Source organism: Sander lucioperca, chromosome 10 (genome assembly GCF_008315115.2).
Source record: "Sander lucioperca isolate FBNREF2018 chromosome 10, SLUC_FBN_1.2, whole genome shotgun sequence".
Lineage (NCBI taxonomy): Eukaryota > Metazoa > Chordata > Actinopteri > Perciformes > Percidae > Sander > Sander lucioperca.
Window position 1 is genome coordinate 35,129,717 of NC_050182.1, and position 25,665 is coordinate 35,155,381.

Consider the following 25,665-nt stretch of genomic DNA (forward strand, 5'->3'; position numbering starts at 1 on the left):
AGTGGGGGACGCTGGAAAGCCACCCCAGAGCGGAGGTTGACTCCACGAGGGAGACACCAGAGTTAGCAGGCCTGGCTTCAGAATGCAAAACAAAACAGAAGCTGGGTGAGTCAGTTCAACACAGCAGAGACCCCTCTAGAAGTAGGAAAGACATACACTCATCCAGGCAAGTTTGGTCTCATTCTCACGTTGAATGCAACACAAAGGGAAAAGGAGGCTAGCCTTTAGTAGCGGTGTGTCTTTTATGAGCCCAGGTTAGCTTAGCATTGTAACACAATACAGTAACGTGAGGTATATAAATTAGCTGGATAGATGGTTAAACGTAATTTGCTCTTACCAGTGTATCGCCGTGTGTATTTTCTACATAGAAAATCCCACCCAAAACATCCCAGTCCCAAGACTTTTTGTATTAGGCCTAAGTCTTATTACTGTGTCAAATGCTCTATCAGATTCTATTGAACATTTCAGTTAACCTAGTCTCACCAAAACCAATAATTTTGTCATTTTAGTCAAAGTGATTTCACAAAAGATTGTATCTGATCATCATCTCATATAAAACACTGTGCAAAACGACTTTAACTTCATCTTCACTTCACCTGTTCAACTGACTTTAGCAGTTTAGATAACAGTCACTGAATTGTCCTGCTGTTATTACAGATAGGTGAACTAATCACAGACATTTGCCTCATTCATGGTCTCATGGCGATGTGCCGCTGCAGAATGAAACACTGGTGAGTAACAGTAACAGAGTGCAGTTCTGGATCGTTCCGGCCCACTAACCCCTGGTTAAATGATTAAGAATGCAGCTTTGCAGTTACTCCGAGTCCTCTCAGTGATGCGTGCGTGGTTCAGTCGCAGCTCACCCTACCCCCACTTTGGGAAAACACTCTTGCAGGTAGGTGGTTGTCAGGGCGGTTGCCGGGAGGCGGTGTGAAACCAGCTTAAAGTTTTTTCGAAACAGAATTCTCTGACACACCTTAATCTCTTTCTCTTACTTTTATTTAATATTTCTTTTAGGTGTTTTCATTCCCACCTTACCTCAAGTGTAATAGTAGTGTGAGAACTTTTTACCATCCATCTGTAAATGGCAGAAATACACTAAGATGCAACAGTGAGCCACACTTTTTGGAAATTTTTCTAGATGTACAGTAACAGACAAATCAATTGCATGACAGCATATTTCAGTGGATTCAAGGGACAGGAGAGGGATGGGAATATGTTTTAGTTAACATACAGTATACATTTATTACAATAAAGCCACTGGTAGATGATTTTAGATCTCACCATATTTTTCCTCATTGACATTAGAACCTTTGCTTTCTTAATAGCTTTCTTAAGAGTCTCACCTTTCCAGTCATACCCAATGTATGCAATTCTTACTGTTTGGGGACCCCAGTATGCAGATTTATTCAAAAGCATTATTTTAGAATAGGCAAAAATAATATTATAATATAAAAATAATATTTTGTACTGCATGAGAAAATCTATAATTAAGCTTTAGAGCCAGTGGAGTCGCCCCCTGCTGGTAATGAGACAGAATGCAGATTCAAGGCTTCATTTTTCAGGCTCAGAAGTTACTGCTGTAACATGGTCTCTCTGTTTTGGTTTTTGGTTTTAATTTATCTTCTCAGTTATGGAGACAGTGGCACAAATGTCTCTTTGTAAGAGTAGGCTATAGATTTATTATGCCTTTGGGATTTGTGTTATATGTATGTGAAGTGTTTTATGTATTGTTCTATTTTTTATTGGACCACGAGTCTGCAATAAAGTATATTATTATTATTACCTTCTTAAAGAGAGCAAGGAAATCACACACATCCAGTACACAGGTAGTACATAGATTATATAACATTTTACTCTATTGGCCGGATGTCCGTTACCTTCCACTTTCTTTGTGTAGGAATTTTAAACTCTTACTATGGTTAACTGCTCCTCAGATCTCTGCAGGGTAAATCCAGACAGCTAGCTAGACTATCTGTCCAATCTGGGTTTTCAGTTGCACAACTAAAACAAGTTCCTTCCCAAGGCTATTTTGTAGCGGCACCGGGCCTTCTTTCGATGCTTAGCGGCGCCCAAGACGATTGTGATTGGTTTAAAGAAATGTCGGGCCCCTGGATAGCTCAGTTGGTAGAGCGGGCGCCCATATATAGAGGTTTACTCCTCGACGCAGTGGGCCCGGGTTCGACTCTGCCCTGTGGCCCTTTGCTGCATGTCATTCCCCCCTCTCTCCCCTTTCATGTCTTCAGCTGTCCTGTATAATAAAGGCCTAAAAATGACCCAATAAATAAATAACCTTTAAGAAATGTCAATAACCCAGAGCAGGTTTTTCTCCCATCTCTGAATGCTGTGTGGACTAGCCAGACCCTCCTCTGCAGCGCTATGGAGGAAGGTCTGACAATGCGAGACTACTTGCAGCATGGATGACATATAGCAGATGGCGCATGTTGTTTGATGGTGGATTATGTGTTTGCCAAATTACAGGATATGCTTGGACAGACTCAGAAAAGATGGTGAATTTCTTTTTGGTGCATTCGGTCGGTAATTAGTGCCGCATTGTTGTATTTTTTTATTTCCTTCTTTTTTTACAGACACAAGCTCAGAGCGGGACTGTGCGGCGAGCGGTTTAAAAAATTAAGAAGTTCAACCTGTCAAAGACAATGATGGTGTATCATGCCATCATTGAGTCCATCCTCACCTGCTCCATCACCATCTGGCACGCTGCTGCAAGGACAAGGGCAGACTGCAGCGTATCATCCGCTCTGCTGAGAAAGTGATTGGCTGCAATCTGCCGTCTGTCCAGGACCCGTATGCCTCCAGGACGCTAAGGCGGGAAGGAAAGCTTGTAGTCGATCCCTCTCACCCCGGACACAAACAGTTTGAACCCCTCCCCTCTGGCAGGAGGCTGCGGTCCATCAGGATCACATATTTTTATTTCATACATACGTCTGTAAATTTTAGATGCTCAACCCAGGGACAGATTGTCTGAACATGGGGTTTTTCAGCAATGGTGCACACTTGGAAAATCGTGTTCCGACTACTGTTGTTAATCTTAGCTACTATATAACTCAAATGAAGATAGCGAGTTCATACATCACTGGAAAGTATATCAGGCGAGCTCCTGCTTTTGGATTGACTACTGCAGTGCCAATCAAAACATGCCTGTTTGGAATGGGCTTGGCCTCCGGTACTGCTGCTTGCAGCTTTCTCCAGAACAATAGTACCCAAATAACTGACAGAAGGCCCTCAAAGCAACCCCACTGTATACTATACTGACTTCCTGTGTACTTCTACTTCAGAAAAAAACATTATACTACTATATTAACCTGAGAGAGAAATGTTACTGGTAAAGTTGCAGATTCAGATTTTACTCACAAAATGTCACAATATGAAAATATAATGTATTATTATTCATTTTAACTATCCAGCATTATATAAGAGTTGAAAAGGTCCACCTTTAACAGACATTAAGTAAATGTCAGTACACTGTGCTGATAATGCCTCTCTTTCACTTAGTCCAGCTTCAGTTGATGAAAGGTCCTTACATTTTAGTCAACTGTTTTCTCTCTGAATTTTGTCAGCCATTTTGTGTTTAGTCTTATTCCTGTGTAAAATGTCCTATCAGATAATATTGAACATTTCAGTTAATCTAGTCTCAACAAAAACAATAATTTTGTCATTTTAGTCAAACTACCAAAACAAATCCTTCAGACATATCTATTAAAGTGCTCATATTATGCTTTTTGGCTTTTTCCCTTTCCTTTATTGTGTTATATATCTTTTTTGTGCATGTTATAGGTTTACAAAGTGAAAAAGCCCAAAGTCCACCCCAAAGGAACTTACCATCTCCAACAGAAAACACTGTTCACAAACTGCTCCAAACAGCTCTATTGTAGTACAGCCTTTATTTCCATGACGAACGTGCGTCACTTTGTAACACACGTTATAATGCTCGCCTAGCTGCTAGCGTGGCATGCCCTCATGCTCTGCTTCTGACTGGCTAGTAGTCCTTACCTAGGTACTGCGCATGGCATGTGCGACTCCCAACAAAGATTGAATAGAATTGTGATGTCTCACTCTGTAGCTAAACAGAGAGCTCAACACACAGGGTGAAAAGAGGAGCTGCAGCAATGTGTAGTTACAACAAAAATATGATGTTTTTTGAAAATTAAACTATATAAACCTATTCTGATATAACCTCTAAATACAATTATGAACCTGAAAATGAGCATAATATGAGCACTTTAAGAGAACACCTAAAGAAAAAAATGACCAAGTAGATTCAACTTTACTCTAAATATATACTTTACCAATGGATGATAACAGTGTACTGAGCCAACTAGGAGGTAGAGTAGGGCCCTACCGCCTCATATTTATGGTAGTGATAACAACTGATGACGGCCATTCAACGGAGTGATAACATTTGAAGCGAGTGTTTGTGTGGAAGTATTTTTTTTTTTACATTTTATTAAGAGCATGTGTAAATTGTAATTACCTGTAGTAACAATCACCACATGTATATTTGTTCCACATTAATTACTTGTTATGAGTAGTTACACACTGAATAGTTGGGACACATATTTTAAAGTGAACACAAGGCAATTATGCAATTATTAGCACAAAAACATTTTTTCTGTTTAATAACATGTATGTTTTGCTATAATGCAAGTCATGGTTGTTTTAACCATGTTTAGTGTTTTTAAAATCAATAAAATGCTTTTAGTCATATGCCTAGTATTAAAACCAAAAGAAAATTTTGGCCTAGTTATCACTGATTTCCCACTTGATTTTATTTCTACAACTCTTTCCCTCTCTCTTTGCTTTGGTTGATGATCATTCCATGCTCCATGGCAGAGAGAAGCTCGCACTCTCCATCTCTTTACGAATGGCCGATGTGAATCTGGCCAGTTGCTCGGAGCTAAAATGGTTTTCCCAGTCTCCGGCAACACCTAATACGAAAACACACACACCAAGACAGTCACATGAGTGCAATGATTCTCTGATGTGAAAGGAAGTCAACTGTTTAGCAGAAATCTAAAAATACAGTCAGACATAATTATGGAGACTGAAAATCTATACTAACATATCTGATTAAATCTCACTCATAATAACCCAATTGGAACACTTGTGTTGTACTAAACTGACCTGATCAACTTCAATCCACTCAGACTGTTAAATGCAATTCAAGGCAAACTGACAAAAGCAGAGGAAGTGAGGATGGACGCACGGCACGGAGCCTCACCTTTCCTGAAGAAGGGAGATTTGTCGGGGTTCATGAACTCCTTAGGGACCAGGCTGAAGTTGGACATTTTGTTGGTCTTCATGGTCTTGAAAGAGCAATGTTCTGCTATCTTCTGAATGACTTCTTCACTCAGATTACGGCCCAGAAAATCTGAGAAACGCCTGACAGCTGCAGGGAGGTCCTAAAGAGGATCACATGGACACGTTCTTTCATTTATGTGAGGCAACAGTTTGCCTTTATCTTATAATGTACCTTCTCTCATGAAGAACTTTCTACATGATTTCTATATGATTAGGGCTTTTGTTAAGCCCTTGACAATGAGCTTAAGTGTGGCTGGTCGTATTTACAGGTAATAGCATTGCATTGCTGCAGCTTTATTTACGGCTTGTCTACACAGGAGGTGCAGTTTTTTTTCCAGTCGTCCATCACGTGTCTGACAAAACAGATACTTTCTTTTTTTAATCAATGGTTGTCTACACAGGCCATGTATCGGGTAACGTTTTACTCATGCAATATGTGTAATAGCCGCAACCAGAAGTCTAATTTTAGGATTCCAGTTCATTTCCTTCAGAGAGCTATGCGAAAGCCTCGAAAATACAGATAACGGACATATTTATGAAATATTACCTCTCAAAAAACAGGGGCGTGACAATAGATTATCCATACAAGGACCACGTCTGTGAACTGGTCAGATTTAGTCTGTGAACTAGATCAATAAGAAAGACAATGTCTGTGAACTTGTCAGATATTTCTGTGAACTTATCAAGAGACAGACTGAACTGTCCCGGATTTAGCAAGGTTTACCGAGATTAAACTAAGCTTTGTAGCGACGGCTACATCGTAGTGAAAAGTAGAACTACTACAATCTTGTAATGGGTAACGAAAACACCAAAGTATCAAGTAACCGGAGCCAAAAGGACCTGTGGTCGGAGAAATTTTGATTTTTTTTTTTTTTTTTTTATCATTTTTACCTGCTCTTTAATGTTTTAATTTTTTTTTTTTTATTGTTTTCTAACTGCTCTTTAATGTTTTATGTAAAGCACTTTGAATTGCCCTATTGCTGAAATGTGCTATACAAATAAAGCTGCCTTGCCTTGCTCTGTTCCAGCTCAGCTGCAGCACATTCCACTAATCAACCCAGCAGTTTATCTACCCAGGCTGTTCACCTCTTCAGCGCTAGATCTTTACAACCAGTGGTAACTTGGCTCTGTGTATCCCACTAGTGATTCCGCTCCTAGTACTCCTGCATTTTTGCTCTGTGTTTGTTGTGTTTTTTCCTTGTGCTCAAGTTAATTTTGTCTCCTCTGTTCAGATCCCGTTCTGAACCTGTTACCTACCTGCTGCTCTCCTGCTGTGACCTGCTTGTCTGCTGCTAGCTCGCCTCGCTACTCAGCTCTCATCACTCTCTCAGCTGACCCCCTTGGTGAGTCAAGACTGGACACTCAATGTCTACCTACTTCGAGTCTCAGTTCTGCCCTGGCTTCACTCCAGTCTGCCTCCCTCCAGCTTCGGTCCCGACCTGGAGCAACTCAACCCAGACCCATCCCACTCTGCACATTTCTAGACTGTTCAAATAAATATTTAAACTGTTTCTCAGAGTCCGTGTTGTTTGTCTCTGTGTTCTGGGTCAAAGCGGGAGCCTAACAGTAGTTACTGTTTCATCTTTTCTTGATTTTTATTTTTTTTGTATTTTTATTTTAATTTTGTTTTTGTCTGGGTGGGTGGTGATGGCGGTGGTATGTTCATGTTGCAAATTGTGTGTTTTAAAAAGAAATAAATTGTTAATCACAAATAAACTCAGCAGTAGCCCATGAGAGTTCTGGAGAGAGTTTTACCTTAGCCATTTCTTCATATGTGATGTACATTATTCTGTCTCCCAGCTCTGTGTCTCTCCAGCCCTTCACATGGTCTGTCCATTTTCCAAACGTCACTGCAGACAACAGACCACAGTATAAATGCAAACAACCACTGAGCTACTTCAGCAGAAATGACATACAAAGATGACTTTGTCTTTCACAATCCAAAATCACATCCAGCTCCCGTGCATAGGTCGTTTGTTTTGTTTCTCACATTCAGTGTACACTTCCTGTTTTATTTTGAAACTCTGTTGCAGATCACTTGTCTTACGTTGTTTTCTGCCTTCCCACATGTGTGATTACCTGCCCCCTCCTAATGGGTTCCACCTGTGTCTAATTGTCTCCCTGCCCTAGTGTATGAATAATCACCCTGTGTCATTGTCATTTGCCACTTCGTCTTAGTACCTCTGAGTCTAGCGGTCCAGCCTTTCTTCCCAGGGTTTAGTTTCCAGCATGTAGTTCTGACCATTGCCTGTGTTTCAACTTTGACTCTGCCTTGAAATTTGAAAACCTTTGTCTGTGTTTTGTACTCTTTGTACAATAAAAGCCTTTTACATCTGAACCACTGCTGCCGAGTCGTGCATTTGAGTCCTCTGTCTGAGCCTTGTGACAATCGGTTCACATGGTAATACACCAAAATGCTGAACCTCTCTACTGCCGAAGTTCATTCATTTTTCAGAGTAAACTCTTTATGTGGGATGAGACCTCTGACCTCTGCCCTCAAGGAATTTATCCATGAATTCATCAAAGGTTCCTGGATCCTCGAGGAATTCGGCCATCTGATGGAAGAAATATGAAGACACCATGACATCCTTAGGGTTCCTCATGACATAGATCACCTGTGGCAGAGACACGAGAGACTAATTCAATACCATAACAGGGTAAATGTGTCATATTAATTATGGAATGAGACCACGGGAATATCACACAAAGCCTCCACCACCTTGGCTTTGGAGGTGTGGAAGGAAGGGGGCATGAGGCGGTAAGGAAAATGTGTGACCAGCGCCCGTGGAGATGCCAACTGATCCACAACCATTGCTAATCTTTTCTGCTCCAGCCAGGGGACCCGGTCCCAGTTATGAATGGTTTGGATCGGCGTCACATCCCCCCCATTCAGCACCAGTGGGAGGATCTCCTGCATCCAGACTGTACCTGCAGAAAAGAATAAAACAGTGGTGGAATGTACTCCATACATTTACTCTACTGTACATTTCATGCCACTTTGTACTTTTATCTCGCTACATCTCAGAGAGAAATACTTTACTTTTCACTCCACTACATCAATCTGACAGCTTTAGTTACTAGTTACTTTACAAATTAAGATCTTTGCACACAACATAAGTTTATAAAATACAATGTTTTATTATAAATTAGACATCCCAACAATATATAGGCCTACAAGTACATCTGAAATGAAACCAATTAACACAGAACTGTTTTGATCGTTTTCAGTTTCCAAAATATGACATTCTGCATTGAGTAAAAAGAGTTAATACTACTTACTAAGTATCTGTGCAGCATCTGTGCCATATTTCACTTTGATGATTACCTAGAATGAATGTACTAGTTCACACATTTTTAAACCTGCTCTCTGGACCATGTGTCCATGTGTAACACTCATTATAACAGTAACATTAACCCTTCCATGTAGCAAAGTACAGCCGGCCCACTAACCCCTGGTTAAATGATTAAGAATGCAGCTTTGCAGTTACTGAGTCCTCTCAGTGATGCGTGCGTGGTTCTGTCGCAGCTCCCCCTAACCCCCGGACGGTTATGAGAGCCAATCTCCATAAATATGCATAAATCAACCTGCTCTCTGGACCATGTGTGTAATACTATTAGCAATATTATTAACAGTAACATTAACCCTTCCATGTAGCGAAGTATACAGATTTTAAATATGGGAAAAGCAGACTATTACTGAATCCGGAGAGCTATTATATTAGGAGTGCAAAGAAGCAATATGGGGACATAGTAGAGTCTATAACTACCACGGCTACAACACCAGAAACATGTGAGCTGGACTAAGAACCATCCCAGACTACAAGAGGAAAACCAGCAGTTCTGGGGTAATGTCTGCCTCTCCGCACCCTGGTCGGGGTCTCAGTGTGTGTGCAGACCAACTGGCAGATGTCTTTTCACTGCTCCAGTCTGCAATCCCGATGTTTCAAAAGGACCATTGTCCCTGTCCCCAAAAAGACCAAATCCCTCTGCCTGAACGACTACCGGCCAGTAGCACTCACCTCTCCCATCATGAAGTGCTTTGAGCGGTTACTCAAACTCTTCATCATCTCTCCCACCAGCGGGTTTGAAAAAGAATGTTTTGTTTAAAATATCGCCAAAAAAACCCCACTTACCCTAGAAAGAAGTGGAAAAACGGTATTGTTCATCGGATTCTCAAATTTCCGAGCATCCATGAATGCATCTAGCATTTTGTAAAATAGCTCCAAAGTAAAAAAAATAAACAAAAAAAACCCACTACTTGATCAAAATCTTGCATTTTACATGTCCATCTTTAAATATTTCCAAAAGTAAACCATGTGCATGATCAAGAAGCTGTACAATTAATACAATTCTACACTTTTTAGCTTAACGGTAGAAGTCTGACAGAAACTGTGACAGCAATTCATTCAATCCGCAACTGAGACTGCAAACCACAGCACAAAGACTGCAGACTGCCTAGTGTAAAGTTTGTAAAATAATTCTGTGTGAATGATGTGCAGCCAAATTCTTTTCCTGTATGGTATAAACGTGTACCATTGGGGAAATGTTGTATTACCTGAGTCTGTTCTATTTTTGTAAAATAAATTATCAAAGAAATGTAACTTATGTTTTTACTTTTTTATGTTTTATGACAGTATAACTGTTATACTGCTCAAAAGACATTTAGAAGCTATTCCTGCTTCTGGCCATGGTTGTGCTTAATTTGAGATGCAAGACATGCAGATACCGTAGAGTGAAAAATGAGCCCACAGTGAGTAACAATGTAGATACTAGCTTAATAAACATGTGATTGTTCTTTTAAGTAAGCCTACTTGTAGAGACAATTAAATCTGCGAGTCGGGCAGGCAAGACTCTCCGCTTCTGAGACGCTCCCAGTGTGGCAATATTGCGAAGGTGGAAGAAAGCAGTTTGGGAGATGTTTTTTATAGTCTAGGCAGAATTTCTGAAAATGTGCTTATTTAAAGTGCTGGAGGCATTTTGTGATTATTTATATTGCACAGATTATACAGATTGTTTTACATAGAAAATATATCTTTAGATTATGAAATATGATACACTGTCATAGAGTTCTACCCCAAAGTCAATGAAATGTTTTAAAAAGTTTATAAATTAGATGAACTTTGGCCAGATATGGCCCTGAAATATTGCTTAAATGTTATTGCATCAGTTACAGGTTAAATTATATATGATATTACACTATTGAAAATGGCCCTTCTGCATAATTAGTACTTTTGATAAGTACATTTTGCTGATAAAAGTTTTGTGTTTTTAATTTAGTTCATTTTTAATGCAGAAATATAATGAGTATTTATATTGATGATGTTAATGGCAGCTGTAGCTTGCTTCCTGAGCTGTATCGGCCTGTACAGAAAGCAAACTAGAGCTGCCATTAACATCTGTTGTTGAAGAGTTTAAGGTGGCCAAAGCCCGGCAGGTAATAATGCTTCATGACAATAGTGAATTGGTCCACCAAGCAGATATCACCATCTGCACAGGATGGAAATGGTCAGCAAGCAGGCCTGTGGCAGACGCAAGGTTGGCACTGGTTGGGCAGTGGTGGCCTAAAGGTTAGAGAAGCAAGCGTGGGACCGGAAGGTCGCCGGTTAAATCCCCAGACCGGCAGGATAAAATCTGGGTGGGGAAAGTGAAAGAGCAGCGCTTGTTCCTTCCTCATTACCACCACTGAGGTGCCCTTGAGCAAGGCCCTTAACCCCAACCGCTCCAGTGGAGTTGCTCAGTGGCCAACATATCAGACTGTGGTTGTACTGGGCAGCTTTCAGGTATGAATGTGTGACTGTGTGAATGTGACAGGTCACCGTTGCAAATGAGAAATTGTTCTCAATTGACTTACCTGGATAAATAAAGGTTACGCCACAAAGACATCATGGGGACGGTCAACCAAGGCAGGCTGGGCCTAGGAGTCATAACCAGAGCTAGGTGGAGGGACGCTAATGCCAAAGGTCACCGCAGCCTAGTCCAGGAAGGGCTGGACATGTTGGGGCGGTGTCCAAGGAAGACCATTGGGGTGGAGGGATATGTGGGGCATGGAGGAGAAGAGGATCAAATTCCTCCTGTGCTCCACATACAATGTCTTACCAACACCAGTGAACCTCCATCGTTGGGGGCTGGCTGAGAGCCCAGACTGCATGCTGTGTGGGAAACCGCAAACCTTGAACATGTGTTGTCATCATGGCATGTTCAGATGGAGGCATGACCAGATACTTGCCGAGCTGGCTGCAGGCCTGGAGGAAGAGAGAAGGAAGACCCACAACAGCACAAGGACGACAGCACCCCGTTTTGATCAGGTTTGTTAGAGCAGGGGAGAGCTCTAGCGGGACATCAACTGGCACAGGAATCTTGACATCTGCTACAGACTGGGACATGAGAGTTGACCTCAGGAGACAGCTCAAGTTTCCAGAGGAGATCACTACATCAACTCTCAGACCAGACATAGTTCTGTGGTCCAGAGCAACAAAACAAGTGGTGCTGCTTGAACTGACTGTGCCATGGGAGGAGAGGATATAAAAGGCCCATGAGAGAAATCTTGGGAAGTACCAACCACTCACCCAACAATGCCAACAGGTGGGAAGGCAGGCATGGAACTTGCCAGTGGAAATAGGCTGCCGAGGATTTCCTGGGCAGTCACTTTGGAGCGCCATGTCCAGACTTGGAATAAGAGGTCCCAGCAGGAGACGGGTCATGGTGAATATCACAAGACAAGCAGAGACAGCATTGAGATGGCTGTGGCTGAAGCGCTGCGAGTGATGGAACAACCCACCGGGTAGGGAGGGAACATAAAAGAGCACTGGCTGTGGAGCCCAAGGGGCCGAGGGGGCTGCCCCAGGATGCTGGGGCTAGCTGTCAAGCCCTCTGGAGGTGTTGTGGGTTAATTGACGAAACACTGTTGAAGGAGGGTACCCACCTGATGACCCGAAGAAAGCACCTTGGGCCCACACCACAAAGCTCAGTGGGTTGGACTTGTAAAACACGAGTGTTGGCTATCACCTCAAATAGGCGGCTGGGACTTCACCCAGCCACTGAGGTGAGAGCGATGACCCCATCGTATTTCAGACATTGATGTAGCCTGAAATTATTAATGTGTTTTGTTCTCCACTTTTGGAATAATTGTCAAACTTAATTATCTTGATGAAATAATAACTACATGAGTGATAACAATGATAAAACATAACTCAGCAACAGCCCAACATTACACTGTGGACTTACTTATGAAAAACAAAAAATTAATAATATATATCATAGTGTGAATTTTTCTGAGAGCGTCTTGAGGGTAGCACAGTATTTCTTCCTGATCAGCGCAAATGGGTAAGAAAGAAAGCCCCAAGGGTGTCAATATTAACACATTAAAAAGACAGATTAAACACAGATCTCCAGTGTGAAAGGACCCTAAAGCCTAACCTATTTAACCTGTTTTCTGTCTGTGAGTGCCATGGCTGGAAACAGTGTCTCTAATACAAATATGGAGAGGTTAATAGCCTTTAACTTGCATATTTCACTGTAGGCTTTGTGAACCATTATTTTATTCACAAAAAAGAGAACAAAGTATTTCTCCCATCTGATCAGTGCTGATATGGGTAAGAAAGAAAGCCTATAGATTACAAGGGTGCTAATATTGACACATAAAAAACAGCTGAAAAGATACAACAAACAGATATGACAATAAATACACTGTACTGTACCTGACTTGGGGTAAGTCACAGCAAATACATCGCTGTCTTCTACAGAGAAATTTTGGGCGTATTCCAAGCTCTCTTTACTGTGAGAGCCAAAGGACAGGAAAATGTTACGGTACTGAATGTACTTGGTTGAGGACGTCATGATTGTGCCTGGCTCAGGGGGGGCTCAGTTTAAAGATCTGCAGGCGAGTAGTGGTCTGTTGGTCTGGTAGCCCACACATTGCTCCTTCTTCTCTCTCTGAAGTATTCTAGGAGTTTCTAATTCAGGGGTGGAACCTCATGAGATGAGGGCTGAGTTTAAAAGACTGGTTTTATCAGACTGGTTCCTTGTTTGTCCTGTCAATATTTGTTAGCTATGTCCTTGTACTGTCTCTGTTTGCCCTTTCTGTTTGTCATGGAAAATCTATAGTAAAAAAGTTTATCAGATGAGCGCCTGCTTTTGGATTGACTACTGCAGTGCCAATCAAAATGTGCCTGTTTGGAACGGGCTTGGCCTCCGGTACTGCTGCTTGCAGCTTTCTCCAGAACAATAGTACCCAAATAACTGACAGAAGGCCCTCAAAGCAACCCCACTGTATACTATACTGACTTCCTCTGTACTTCTACTTCAAAGGAAAACATTGTACTACTATATTAACCTGAGAGAGAAATGTTACCGGTAACATTGCAGATTCAGATTTTATTCCAAAATGTCACAATTAAAATATAATGCATTATTATTCATTAAACTATCCAGCATTATATTAGAGTTGAAAATGTCCACCTTTAACTAGTCCCACATTGCCAGACCTATCTCCACAGCATTGCGGAGTACGGTGTGGCTCCTCCACACATACAGTTGTGTTCAAAATAATAGCAGTCCAACATCACTAACCTCATAAATCAAATTTTTTGGTAGAAGTGATATTTCCACATGGCAAATAATTTACTAGTAAGTGTTGTAGAGTCATAGAAAACCAACAGACCCAACAGTCATGACATGCATGCTGCTCATTCTGTGTAATTGAATCTGTAATTGAAAGGGGCATGTTCAAAATAACAGCAGTGTTGTGTTCAATTAGTGAGGTGATTGATTCTGTGAAGAAACAGGTGTCAGTTATGGTCCATATTTAAGAAAGGAAGGAAGCAAATGTTGTGCATGCTGGTTATAGTGCATTTCACACTGAAATACTCAGCAGAATGGGTGGTTCCAGACATTGCTCTGAGGAACAGCGGACTTTGATTAAAAAGTTGATTGGAGAGGGGAAAAGATATAAAGAAGTGCAGAAAAGTATAGTCTGCTCAGCCAAAATGATTTCAAATGCCTTGAAATGGCATCCAAAGCCTGACCGACGTGGGAAAAAACGGTCAACTACCATTCGAATGGATCGAAGAATAGCTAAAATGGCAAAGGCTCAACCAATGATCAGCTCCAGGAAAATCAAAGAAGACTTAAAGTTACCTGTGAGTACTGTTACGATCAGAAGAAGGCTATGTGAAGCAAAGCTATCAGCTAGAAGCCCCCGCAAAGTCCCATTGCTGAAAAAAAGACATGTACTGAATAGGTTGAAATTTGCCAAAGGACACATTGACTGGCCAAAGGAGAAATGGCGCAACATTCTGTGGACTGATGAGAGCAAAATTGTTCTTTTTGGGTCTAGGGGCCGCAGACAGTTTGTCCGATGACCCCCATGCACTGAATTCAAGCCACCCACAGTACACTGTGAAGACAGTAAAGCATGGTGGTGCAAAAATCATGTTATGGGGATGTTTCTCATACTGTGGTGTTGGGCCTATTTATCGCATACCAGGGATCATGGATCAGTTTCAATACATCAAAATACTTGAAGAGGTCATCTTGCCTTATGCTGAAGAGGAAATGCCTTTGAAATGGGTCTTTCAACAAGGCAATGACCCAAAACACACCAGTAAACGAGCAAAGATTGATGTTATGGAGTGGCCAGCCCAATCCCCAGACCTCAATCCCATAGAAAACGTGTGGGGTGACATTAAAATGCTGTTTCTGAGGCAAACCCCAGTAATGCAGAGGAATTGTGGAATGTAGTTCTATCGTCCTGGGCTGGGATACCTGTTCACAGGTGTCAGAAGTTGGTTGACTCCATGCAACACAGATGTGAAGCAGTTCTCAGAAATAATGGTTATGCAACTAAATATTAGTGCAGTGATTCAAAGTAAAGCAAACCCTTGAGACATTTTTTTCAGTTCATACAGTAAATGTTTGAGTTTGTAAAGAAAAATGCAAATACTGCTATTTTTTTTGAACAGCCTAATATTCCTTTTTCTTCACTTTCTGTAAAGGTATAACACAAACTTGATCAATTTTGGTCATGTTTTGATTTGGAATTGAATGTGCAGTGTTCCCAATGCATTGATGTTATGGAATTAAAAGATATTCTAAGGATTTTGAGCATTATTCACTTTTTTAAACACACTGCTATTATTCTGAACATAACTGTACATTCCAGGATAGGAGAAAAAAAAACACTCAGGGTTAACTGCATTCCTTTAAACCAATCATAATCGGGGTGGGTGGTGCTAAGCCCCGGACACAGAGACGATGGCTCTGCAAAATGGTCTTGGGAAGGAACTTGTTTTGGTAATTTGCTCTTACCAGTGTATCGCCGTGTGTATTTTGTACATAGAAAATCCCCCCCAAAACATCCCAGTCCCAAGACTTTTTGTATTAAGTCTTATTCCTGTGTTAAATGCTCTATCAGATTATATTGAACATTTCAGTTAACCTAGTCTCACCAAAACCAATAATTTTGTCATTTTAGTCAAAGTGATTTCACAAAAGATTGTATCTGATCATCATCTCATATAAAACACTGTGCAAAACGACTTTAACTTCATCTTCACTTCACCTGTTCAACTGACTAGCAGTTTAGATAACATTCACTCAACTGTCCTGCTGTTATTACACATTTGCCTCATTCATGGTCTCATGGCGATGTGCCGCTGCAGAATGAAACACTGGTGAGTAACAGTAACAGAGTGCAGTTCTGGATCGTTCCGGCCCACTAACCCCTGGTTAAATGATTAAGAATGCAGCTTTGCAGTTACTCCGAGTCCTCTCAGTGATGCGTGCGTGGTTCTGTCGCAGCTCCCCCTAACCCCCGGACGGTTATGAGAGCCAATCTCCATAAATATGCATAAATCAACCACTGGAACCAGACCGAGGACTGAAGGCGTACTCACACTTGGCCTGGTGTCAGACTCACGCTTGGCCACGGTTTAACTGGGCCAAGTGTGAGTATGCCCTAAAACAAGGACAGCTGTGAGTTGGAGAGAGAGCGACGGAGAGGGGAACAAAAGGTGGAAGGCGACGAAAATAAAGAGTTCACATATTTTGTCTTTCGTCAACAATATTGCATGTTGACATCATCATAGTTAGCGTATTAAATAACGTTAAAGGATTAATTTAGCTGAGGTATTTTGCCGGTGGTAAAGTTATTAGTGTTATAAGTTAGTATGGCAAACTTAGCCAATTTGAGTTGCAATGGCAGAGTGACGAGGTTCTTACATCCGCTCGTGCTTGTCGAGGGAAGTGAAGAAGTGTTTGTTTGTAAGGTTATATCCAGCGGTCAGAAATACACAATGTGAAATATACTTAGCAGTATTAATTTCAGAATAGGTTCTGATTCTGACTACATAAGTAAGCTATAATCAGACCAACAGATAGAATGCATTTGATTTCTGAAGGAACTGACTACTGGACTGCTAGATATTAAGTTAAGTACAGACTTTATTTGGGTTTTTGCTGCTTCTTGTACTTTTCTACTTTCTACTGCTGCTGTGTGTTCTTTGCTGGATTGGTTGTGTTGTTAGGCATAATTTAGAGGATTTTCTTAAAGTGAAACTAGTTAGTGTGAAGTGTGAATTTGGGGAGTGGAGGTTAACGACTCTCAGGTGCTTTTGACTGATTAGCCAGGGTGTGGCCTCCCCACCTGTAGCCAACACCAATCACCTCCTTGTATTTAATGTTGGCATTTGCGTGAAGCGGCAGCCTCATCGGACGAAGACTCGGAGGACAAAGACAAAGGAGTCTACGTCTTCGTGGGAGGCTAAGTGGGAAGTTAAGTGGGCTTAACTTTATCTTTATCTTACTTACACTGTCTTCATCCGGAAATGTGCTGCTTCTCCATTCCTGTCCGTGTTTCCTCTCGGAGATACTACAAACCACGCATTAGCTCGCAACATTTCCGCAACCACACCTCTCTTACCTATCCCACCCGTTCCACACACATTCAACACCTTGTTGCAGGTGGCCTGTGGAACTGCCAGTCTGCCACTCGCAAGACTGAGTTCATCTCTGGCTTTGCCAGCCTGAAATCCCTTGACTTCCTTGCCCTCACTGAGACCTGGATTACACCAACCAACACATCCACCCCTGCTGCCCTCTCTTCTGCCTACTCTTTCACCCACACACCAAGACCCACTGGTAGAGGTGGGGGGACAGGCCTACTCATTAACCCCAAGTGGAGATTTTCTCTCAAACCACCGCCACAGTTCACTCCACTCTCTTTTGAACTTCATGCTGTAATCATAACCCATCCGGTACAACTAGTCCTCATTGTTATCTACCGCCCACCAGGTGCTCTGGGGGAGTTTTTGGAGGCGCTGGATGTCCTTCTTTCAAACATCCCTGAAATTGGCCCTCTGCTGGTACTTCTGGGCGACTTCAACATCCAGACAGAGAAGTCAGCTGCCTTTTTTCACCTTCTCTCTTCTTTTGCCCTCTCACTCTCTCCTTCACCACCCACTCACAAAGCTGGCAACCACCTAGATCTCATCTTCACCAGAAACTGCTCTACATCCAACCTCACTGTTACTCCACTCCATACATCAGACCATTTCTTCATCTCTTACTCTCTCCCACTCTCCCAAGCTCACAACCATATCTCAAGAGACACCATACCTGTCCGCCGTAATATCCGTTCACTCTCTCCTCCTTCTCTGGCGGCATTGATAAAGTTATCAACCCTCCCTCCATCCGACTCTTTCTTACTCATGCCTCCCAACGCTGCCACAGACACTCTCCTCTCTACTCTATCCTCCTCTCTCGACTTTCTCTGCCCTCTTACTTCACGACAGGCTCGCAAGTCCTCCCCAGCGCCGTGGTTATCTGACTCAGTACGTGCTGAAAGATCAACTATACGGACAGCGGAAAGGAAATGGCAGAAATCTAAACACCCAGATTTTCTGCTTACCTATCAGTCTCTTCTTTCCTCCTTAGCTGCCTCTATTTCTGCAGCCAAAAGCTCTTTTTATCAAACCAAAATTGAATCCTCTTTCTCGAACCCCAAAAAACTTTTTTCCATCTTCTCTAATCTCCTAGATTCCCCCAGTCCACCTCCTCCCTCATCCCTCAGGCTCTGCACTCTCATTGCTCACATCTTAGGGCCCTGACACACCAACCAGACGGGCCGACCGTCGGCAGAAAAGCCAGTCGGACTGATCAGTCGGGTCCCGAGGTCCAAAAAATGCCTCAGAAAACACTGAGGCGACGCCGACTTGAGCGTACGCTCTGCGCGTGCGCGAAACGTAATTCGTTGCCATAGCAGCAGGCGACGCTGCTCTGTATTGTTTCCATTAACCATCTGATTATTTCCCAAAAAATGAAAACCGGCAGCTGATTGGACGAACGCGCCACGTGGTTCTTTTTTCTCCGGAAATTCACAGCCAGACTGTCATGGCGGCTTGTTCAGAATACGATCTCATATTGTACTAAAATAGTTCACCGAAACGTGTTTCTGGAAACATTTTAAGAGAGAAATAGGCTGTGCAGTTTCTGAATCTGTCTTCATTTCAGATCCACAAAGGTCAGTTTAAAAGATTTTCATCAGATTTTGAGCGGCTCATCCGCTCCCCATTTCCGGGTGAGTCCCAACTGCCCTGTCTCCCGACTGAACGTCGGGTCGGCCCAAATGAAGGCCGACTCACTAACGTTGTTGTGGAAACACAATAAGCATGGAAACTAAATGCACACTTCCTGCATTACTGCATTACTTCAAACACTAAGTTACTCATCTAGTAAACTAATATTCATATGAAATAAAACAAAACATTGAGACCATTCGGCAAAGAACACTGGGTAATAACAAATTCAACACTGGTTGCTATGGACTCGTCACTAGGCTTCCTCATTCATTGTATATTTTAGCATATAGGTAAAGCTGCCAAAGCTGAACATTATCCAAAACTCCATTTCTCAGACAAGTGTCAATTTGGGGACTTGCATGTTACCACTCCTTCCTTCTTAAATGCCTTGAAAAGGCTGCAGGTGATATAATATCACCGGGACCGAAAGGATATTTGAGTCAGGTATGGCTGCAGCCTGAGACCTTCCATCTCATGCCCTCCCCGCTTGGTGCAATCCACAAGCATTAACTTTTCAAAATAAAAGCTTGTGTCTGGTCCGTTAGTTTTCGTACGGTGTTTTGGATGTTTTTTAACCTAACAGTACAGCAATTATGCTAATGAATAAAATTATTTTTTCATCAGATGTCTTAGTTACAACACGATGGAGCTAGCAAAGCAGTTTTGTGTTTATATGTGCGAGCGGGATTTATTCAGTGTGGGAAATCCCACGGTCTCTAAAGCTACAGTTCAAATTGTCTGGCGGACTAAATAGGGAGGGACCCATCTGCTAGCAATAGGGGCCGAGACTGAGAGAGCTACATGGAGCGACATGGATAAATATGCACCAAACAAGCCACTTTGAAATGTTGCTGTGCTCATGAATACAAAAGTTGGGTGACCCTCCCCCCTAGACTAAAAACATTGGATGACCCTCCCCTCAACAAAGAATAAAAGACATGACCCTCCCCTATTTTCCTCCAGTGGTCCATTCCATAAATACTGAACAGTCCCTAAGAGATTGCAATATAAGCCTGTATTACTATTAGGACTATAGCATACATATGTCAAGGATGTATAAATTAAATAAACTTCAACTGGAGTCATCCGCTTTATCAGTGATCTTTTTCCATTCCGCATTCTTTCTACAGCCTTTAATAACAGTTTTCAGGCTGCCAAATAGTACACACGTTAGTGCAATGAACCTGAGATATCAGGGTTTCAATCTCCACCTCGAAAAGTGCTGCTTCTTAGCCGGATTACATCTCGCCATGTATTAAATTGTAGGGGCGAGGTCTCAAAACAGAGAATATATTGGGGCGTGATATTTAAATTACAATCGTTTCCAGCCGCTGCATTTATCAATGTACGACCATTCTTACGCTCCGATTGGTGTGATACGAACGTTTCATGAATGACACGTGAAGCCTGTCGTAAGATGATTTCTGCGCTCATATCTGTGCTGGTTTCTACGTTAGGTTGATAAATGAGGGACAATGTGATGGTGAGGCAGCGCCGATTAAATATAAAGAACTAATTTTTATTTAAGATTGGAGCTGGACTTTACAAGGTGTTTATTAAACAATTATCACTCATTTCAAGTGCAAATAACACTGCTGTATTTAACCTTCATGCGTTCACGATTACTCGTAATATTTTCAAGTATTGATGCCTCATCAATACTTGAAAATATTACGAGTAATCGTTATTCCCACATTTACTTTCTGCAGTCTGACTTCAGTTCACCACCTCACCATCTGCGTCGCCAATTCCCAATGTCTCCAAAATGTGCGTACGCATGGGTCAGAGTTTGCGTGGAGGACCGCACATTCTCCCGTCAAGTTTGTGTTTTATAAATCACAACCTTTGCGTGTGAAGTGGCGTACGAACATTTTCAGCCCCGTTTTGTGCGTACGCCACGTTTATAAATGAGACCCCAGTTCTCTTCCTCAGGCAGCACTGATGCGGATCAAACACCTGATGGATCTGTATTTTCTGGTGCTCTAAGCATAGGCACCAAAACATGGCCACTGATATTATCTATCATTTATTCAAAAGGTAAGGACTAAAGTCTACACAGACTTTGATATCATGGTCAATTTAGATCTACATATCACGCTCCTTGTATGTGTAAACAGGAGGAATAGCAGAAAAGAGACAAACAGATATAAGAATAACTGTACCTGACTTGCAACAACAGTGGTCAGATCACGGTGTTCCAAGTGTGCACCACTGCTGAATAACCTAATGCATGCTCAGATAATCTGTCCATGGATTGAGCCTGTAAAATTTTGAAAAAAGTTAAAAATGATTTTCTTAAATATGACATCTCATCATTCATGACCGCCATTAAACATCAAAGTATAAACAATCAAAAACTCCAGAGAGCAAGTTAAGACAAAAAGACATTTATTACTTTAATGTCAAAATCACAGATGCTTACAATTCAACATCATGTTGTCATAATTCTGAGTGGATCTCAGTTTATTCATACTGCGGGACTGTTTGAGTTAAACTTTAAATCTTCAATACAATTTATTTAGTAATTAGAAAAACGGTGCTACAGTTACATTTAACTACTGGTATATAAATAAATTGATAAATTGGTGGCCACACATTGAACTATCAATGAACTATCACTGTCATTAATTTGTTATAAATTCACTTTGCGATTTCATCTAAGCATTACGCCGACACATTAGACAACACACAGAAAAGAATAAGGTTATATATAAAGTCTCAATTCATTTGTGGTACAAAATTCACCTAACAAAACCAACACAGCTGAGGTAAGCCAATGATATAACAGAAGCTTCCTGATGTCACCACTCAACCTGCAGCTTGGACTGAAAGCAGACAAAGCTCCAGCGCGTGTTTCCCATCAATGGTCCGTTTAGACTGATCAAAGCAAACCGGAAGAACTTTAGCGTACCAGTTGGTAGCTTAGCCATGTTTGTAAATCAGACCAGTCCAGCTACCCAATATCAACAAGCCTTTTCAGTAGTCTTTGGTGTTGTATGGTGGTATTTAGACTGAAAAGGTATCGGGAGTCAGCTTCTATCTATCACAACCCGGGTCCAGTCTGGACCAATAAGACTGCTGCAGGTTTATCACAGGGTGCGGAGTTGTACTTAGTTGCTGTGGACCAGAGTGACGAAGAGGAACAGTGAGCAGAGAGAGATGGCACCAGTCAGCACAGCTTTCACCAACAACACTGTCCAACTGCCCAGCACGAAGACATGGACAAACAACCTGAAGCCACAGAGAGAAACACAATGTAAGTTACAATGTTAAAGAACAAAACTGCTGAAACCACCCATCAGAACAACAGAGTGTCAGAGACTTTAGAAATTCCCATCTCTTCCACTCGTGGATGCATAAGTTTCTCTTACTTGCACTTGTATTTTACTATTCATATGTTATGCCATTATTATTATTGCTCATGTTGTTGCTGTTAACTAGTGCCATCCTGTGGTTCACTAAATAATGTGCAGCCACCACATCGATGGCCAAAACTACCTTTTTGGAAATACACGTATTCACTTTCTGTCCAAAATTAGATGAGAAGATTAAAAAGGTATAATATACAGTGCTTTCCTCCAAAATGATGTATAGACTAACACAAAAGTAATCCCTATCAATCACTTCTGACCCACTAGAAGAGTGTGTGGTGGTGTGTCTGTTAATGCAGAAAACTTGCCCTCAGCCTGTATTTTCCCTCTTTTTTGTTTTGGTGAGTGTGGGAAGTGTCAACAGAGAGTCTTTGGGTCCCATGTAGGTGTGAAACCCCCAGCCAATAACAGCGTGCAGGTTGTGCTGCCCGTTCTCATTTTCAACTGCCGCTTTGCCCCTCAGCGTCTCATATTGACGCACAACTCTAACTGACACAGGCGCACAGAAACAGACAGGATAAAGCTCTGCATTCACTCATAATCCGACAATGTTGCACCTTCCCGCGGAGCTGTGGGTGTGTTGAATTGTGCTTTAGAACATAACCACTGGCAACAATCCAAAAATATCATTTCTTTTTTAAGATTATTTTTTTGGGGCTTTTCCCTTTATTGTAGTGACAGTGGATAGATGTGAAAGATGGGGGATGACACACAGCAAAGGGCCACAGGTTGGATTCGAACCCGGGCCGCTACAGGACTCAGCCTACATGGGACGAACGCTCTTACTGGGTGAGCTAGAGGCCGCCCCCAAGAATATCATTTTATTCCTCGGCTTCACTGCTGTGTTCAGCACTCCCTCTCCTCAATCACTCTCTAGTTCGCTTGACCACCGCTGCGTTCTCTCTCTGGCTATGAGCGGGGGAGGAGGGGCCAACACTGTGTTTTAGTAAGAGAAACTCACTACATATTCTACATTTAATACCGGTATCATCTGTTTTGTCCGTCTGTGTACTGTATGCAGTACGTCCGATGGTGTGTATGTGTTTATGTTGAGCATATAAATGTGTGTAAACGTGTGTCAGACTTACTCCATTAGGAAGGCCTTGTAGACACAGAGAGCCAGCAGCACCGTAACAGGAAGCCTGAAGCTCTTAGGAAGGTCGTATCGTGTGAACATCCACACCACTGCTGCCATGGCGATATAATGGACCTATAAATACAAAAATATTTTTTTTTCTTTTTTTTTTTTTTCTTTTTAAACACACTCAGGTCCCATGATATAAACATTTACATCACAGATACAATGACAATATAAAAGATCTAGGGATAGACAGAGAAAAACCACACTGAGAATGAAACATTTTAAAATCTGAAAGTGCAGACAAGTCATTATTTTATTGTTATCGTTTCTGTGACAGCACTTCTGAAAACACAGGGGAAGGAGGTGAGATGGGAGGATGAGAGGAAAAGGAGAGGCTGACATGAAAGACAACAGATAAGAGTGTAGGTCAGGGACAGAAGATTTGAAAATACAGGGGCAGACAGAGTGTAGTAGTGAGAAAGAAGACAGCTACTCACCAAACTAATGTTAGAGTCAAAGCTCATCTGGATGTATTTCCAGTCAAACTCAATCCCTCTGGCTCCCACCCACAGAGGAAGGCACCTGAAGAACCATTACAGGACACAAACAGTGAGATTCATTGTTTATATATGTGCAATAATCCCCTGCAAGAGCAGCAGTGTTACTGCTTACCTGGACATCACAAGTTCTGCTGTTGCCCAGCCCATGGCAGCCACCATGATCTTGTACTCCCCTTTACCGGCATTACGAGACATCACAAGATGGAGACCCAACAGGTCTGCCGTGTCCACTGTTGCCTTCATAAATTCCTGGAAAACAAACGCACACATTACAACCTCCTACACAAGCTGGTATTGTACTGGCTTGCTTTGCATTTGGCTAGTGGGTAGTTGTACAACAGATCTCTGTTACTATAATGAAGTAACAACACTCACTCCTATGAAGTCATAAACTCCAGCTCCTCCTTCCCATGTGGGGAAAAATGTAGCAAGGAACAGCATCTAAAAACACAAAAAGATAGGCAAATCCTGTTAACACGCTCCAAAACATCATAGTTTGTGCTTTTTCCTGCAATCTCCCTTGCTTAAGTGTATGACGAAAATTAATTGAATCACCAGAAAGCTCACTCACCTTACAGAGTTGGACAAACAGGTATGTCGCTCCAGCCTGGACACATCTCCAGAAGGCATTGTACTCTGAGCTAAATATTGAACACACAAACACGGGTTAGTGGCAGGGCTGTAAGAAAAAGGAGGCACAGAGACAAGGCAATCAAGGCAGAAATTGGAAATTTGAAGAGCACACTAGAAGACTAGTGTAAGATGATAAGAAGATTATGTGGACCCCCTCCCAAACCTCTCCTATGCTACTAAGCAGATTATTGGCGCACGTTATTAATCTCTGAGCATACAGTATGTTGCTACAACATTAGGATACAAAGAAACTATGTAATGATGTAAAGATGCAGATCCCTGATTCAAACAGAAACTCACAGGCCACTGCACTTGTACGTTATAAAGTAAGGGAAATAGGCGAGGGCAAAGCAGTTCCCGAAGTGAAACAGGGTCATGATGTCTGGTCACAAAATGCAGCTCCCTGGAGAGAAAGAGAGAAAAGGAAGATAGGACTTCACATTGATACTGTTAATATGGGCAATTTTAAAATGTTTGTGTGTGTGTTCTCTCTCACACACACACACACACACACACACACACACACACACACACACACACACACACACAGCTAGTGTTACCATAATAACACAGTCATTAACAGAACGTGGGTGATGTTACATTGACGTTTTATACTGGAGCCGACTGGAGCTAACGTTACATTGATGCTAACAGGTTAATTTATAGTGTTTGCAAAGCAATAACGAGTTTGTCATCGCCAAGAAAAACGTTCAGCAGGTGTCATCTTTACATAATCAACAGAGCTACAAAGCTATGTAACGTTGAAGGCATTAAGGAAATGAATAACCTGTACGTTCAAGTTAGCAAACGTTAGCTAGCTAACTAGCTAAACTACAATCCCGTCGCCAAGACACGCTCCTGTATCGAGCGAGCAAGTCTCGAAAATACTTTATCGCTGTCGAGTGAGTTTCACCATGAACCATGTCTTTATTAATTTACCACTTAAGCCATCTGGCAGCACCTGTAAAACTGAGGCTTTCAGTGTCAGCACTTACTGTCTTTGAAGAGCTGAGGAGAAGCAAACTGCCGTGCTTGTTGAATGACAAACGGAAGTTCGCTTGGCTCAACCTCGAAATGCCTCCGACTATGTCACGGGTAGGAACTATATGTTCCATAAGATGGATAAA

General features: G+C 41.9%; 2 protein-coding genes across 2 annotated transcripts; both read right to left on the minus strand.

Annotated features, from left to right (window-relative positions):
- Window positions 1-4,441: 4,441 nt before the first annotated feature.
- On the minus strand, window positions 4,442-13,273 carry LOC116035286 (sulfotransferase 2B1-like). Its single transcript, XM_031278290.2, has 7 exons — window positions 13,258-13,273; window positions 13,017-13,227; window positions 8,039-8,247; window positions 7,808-7,934; window positions 7,075-7,169; window positions 5,240-5,420; window positions 4,442-4,946 (listed from the first exon to the last, which is right to left on the minus strand). The coding sequence occupies exons 2-7, from the start codon at window positions 13,153-13,155 to the stop codon at window positions 4,831-4,833; spliced, it is 867 nt and encodes a 288-aa protein (XP_031134150.1). The 5' UTR covers window positions 13,156-13,227; window positions 13,258-13,273; the 3' UTR covers window positions 4,442-4,830.
- Window positions 13,274-21,264: 7,991 nt separating this feature from the next.
- tmem147 (transmembrane protein 147) lies at window positions 21,265-25,632 on the minus strand. The gene is made up of 8 exons (XM_031278359.2): window positions 25,534-25,632; window positions 24,839-24,941; window positions 24,477-24,546; window positions 24,281-24,346; window positions 24,018-24,154; window positions 23,843-23,927; window positions 23,353-23,474; window positions 21,265-22,124 (listed from the first exon to the last, which is right to left on the minus strand). Exons 2-8 carry the CDS (start codon window positions 24,913-24,915, stop codon window positions 22,004-22,006), a joined length of 678 nt encoding a protein of 225 aa, XP_031134219.1. The 5' UTR covers window positions 24,916-24,941; window positions 25,534-25,632; the 3' UTR covers window positions 21,265-22,003.
- Window positions 25,633-25,665: the final 33 nt, after the last annotated feature.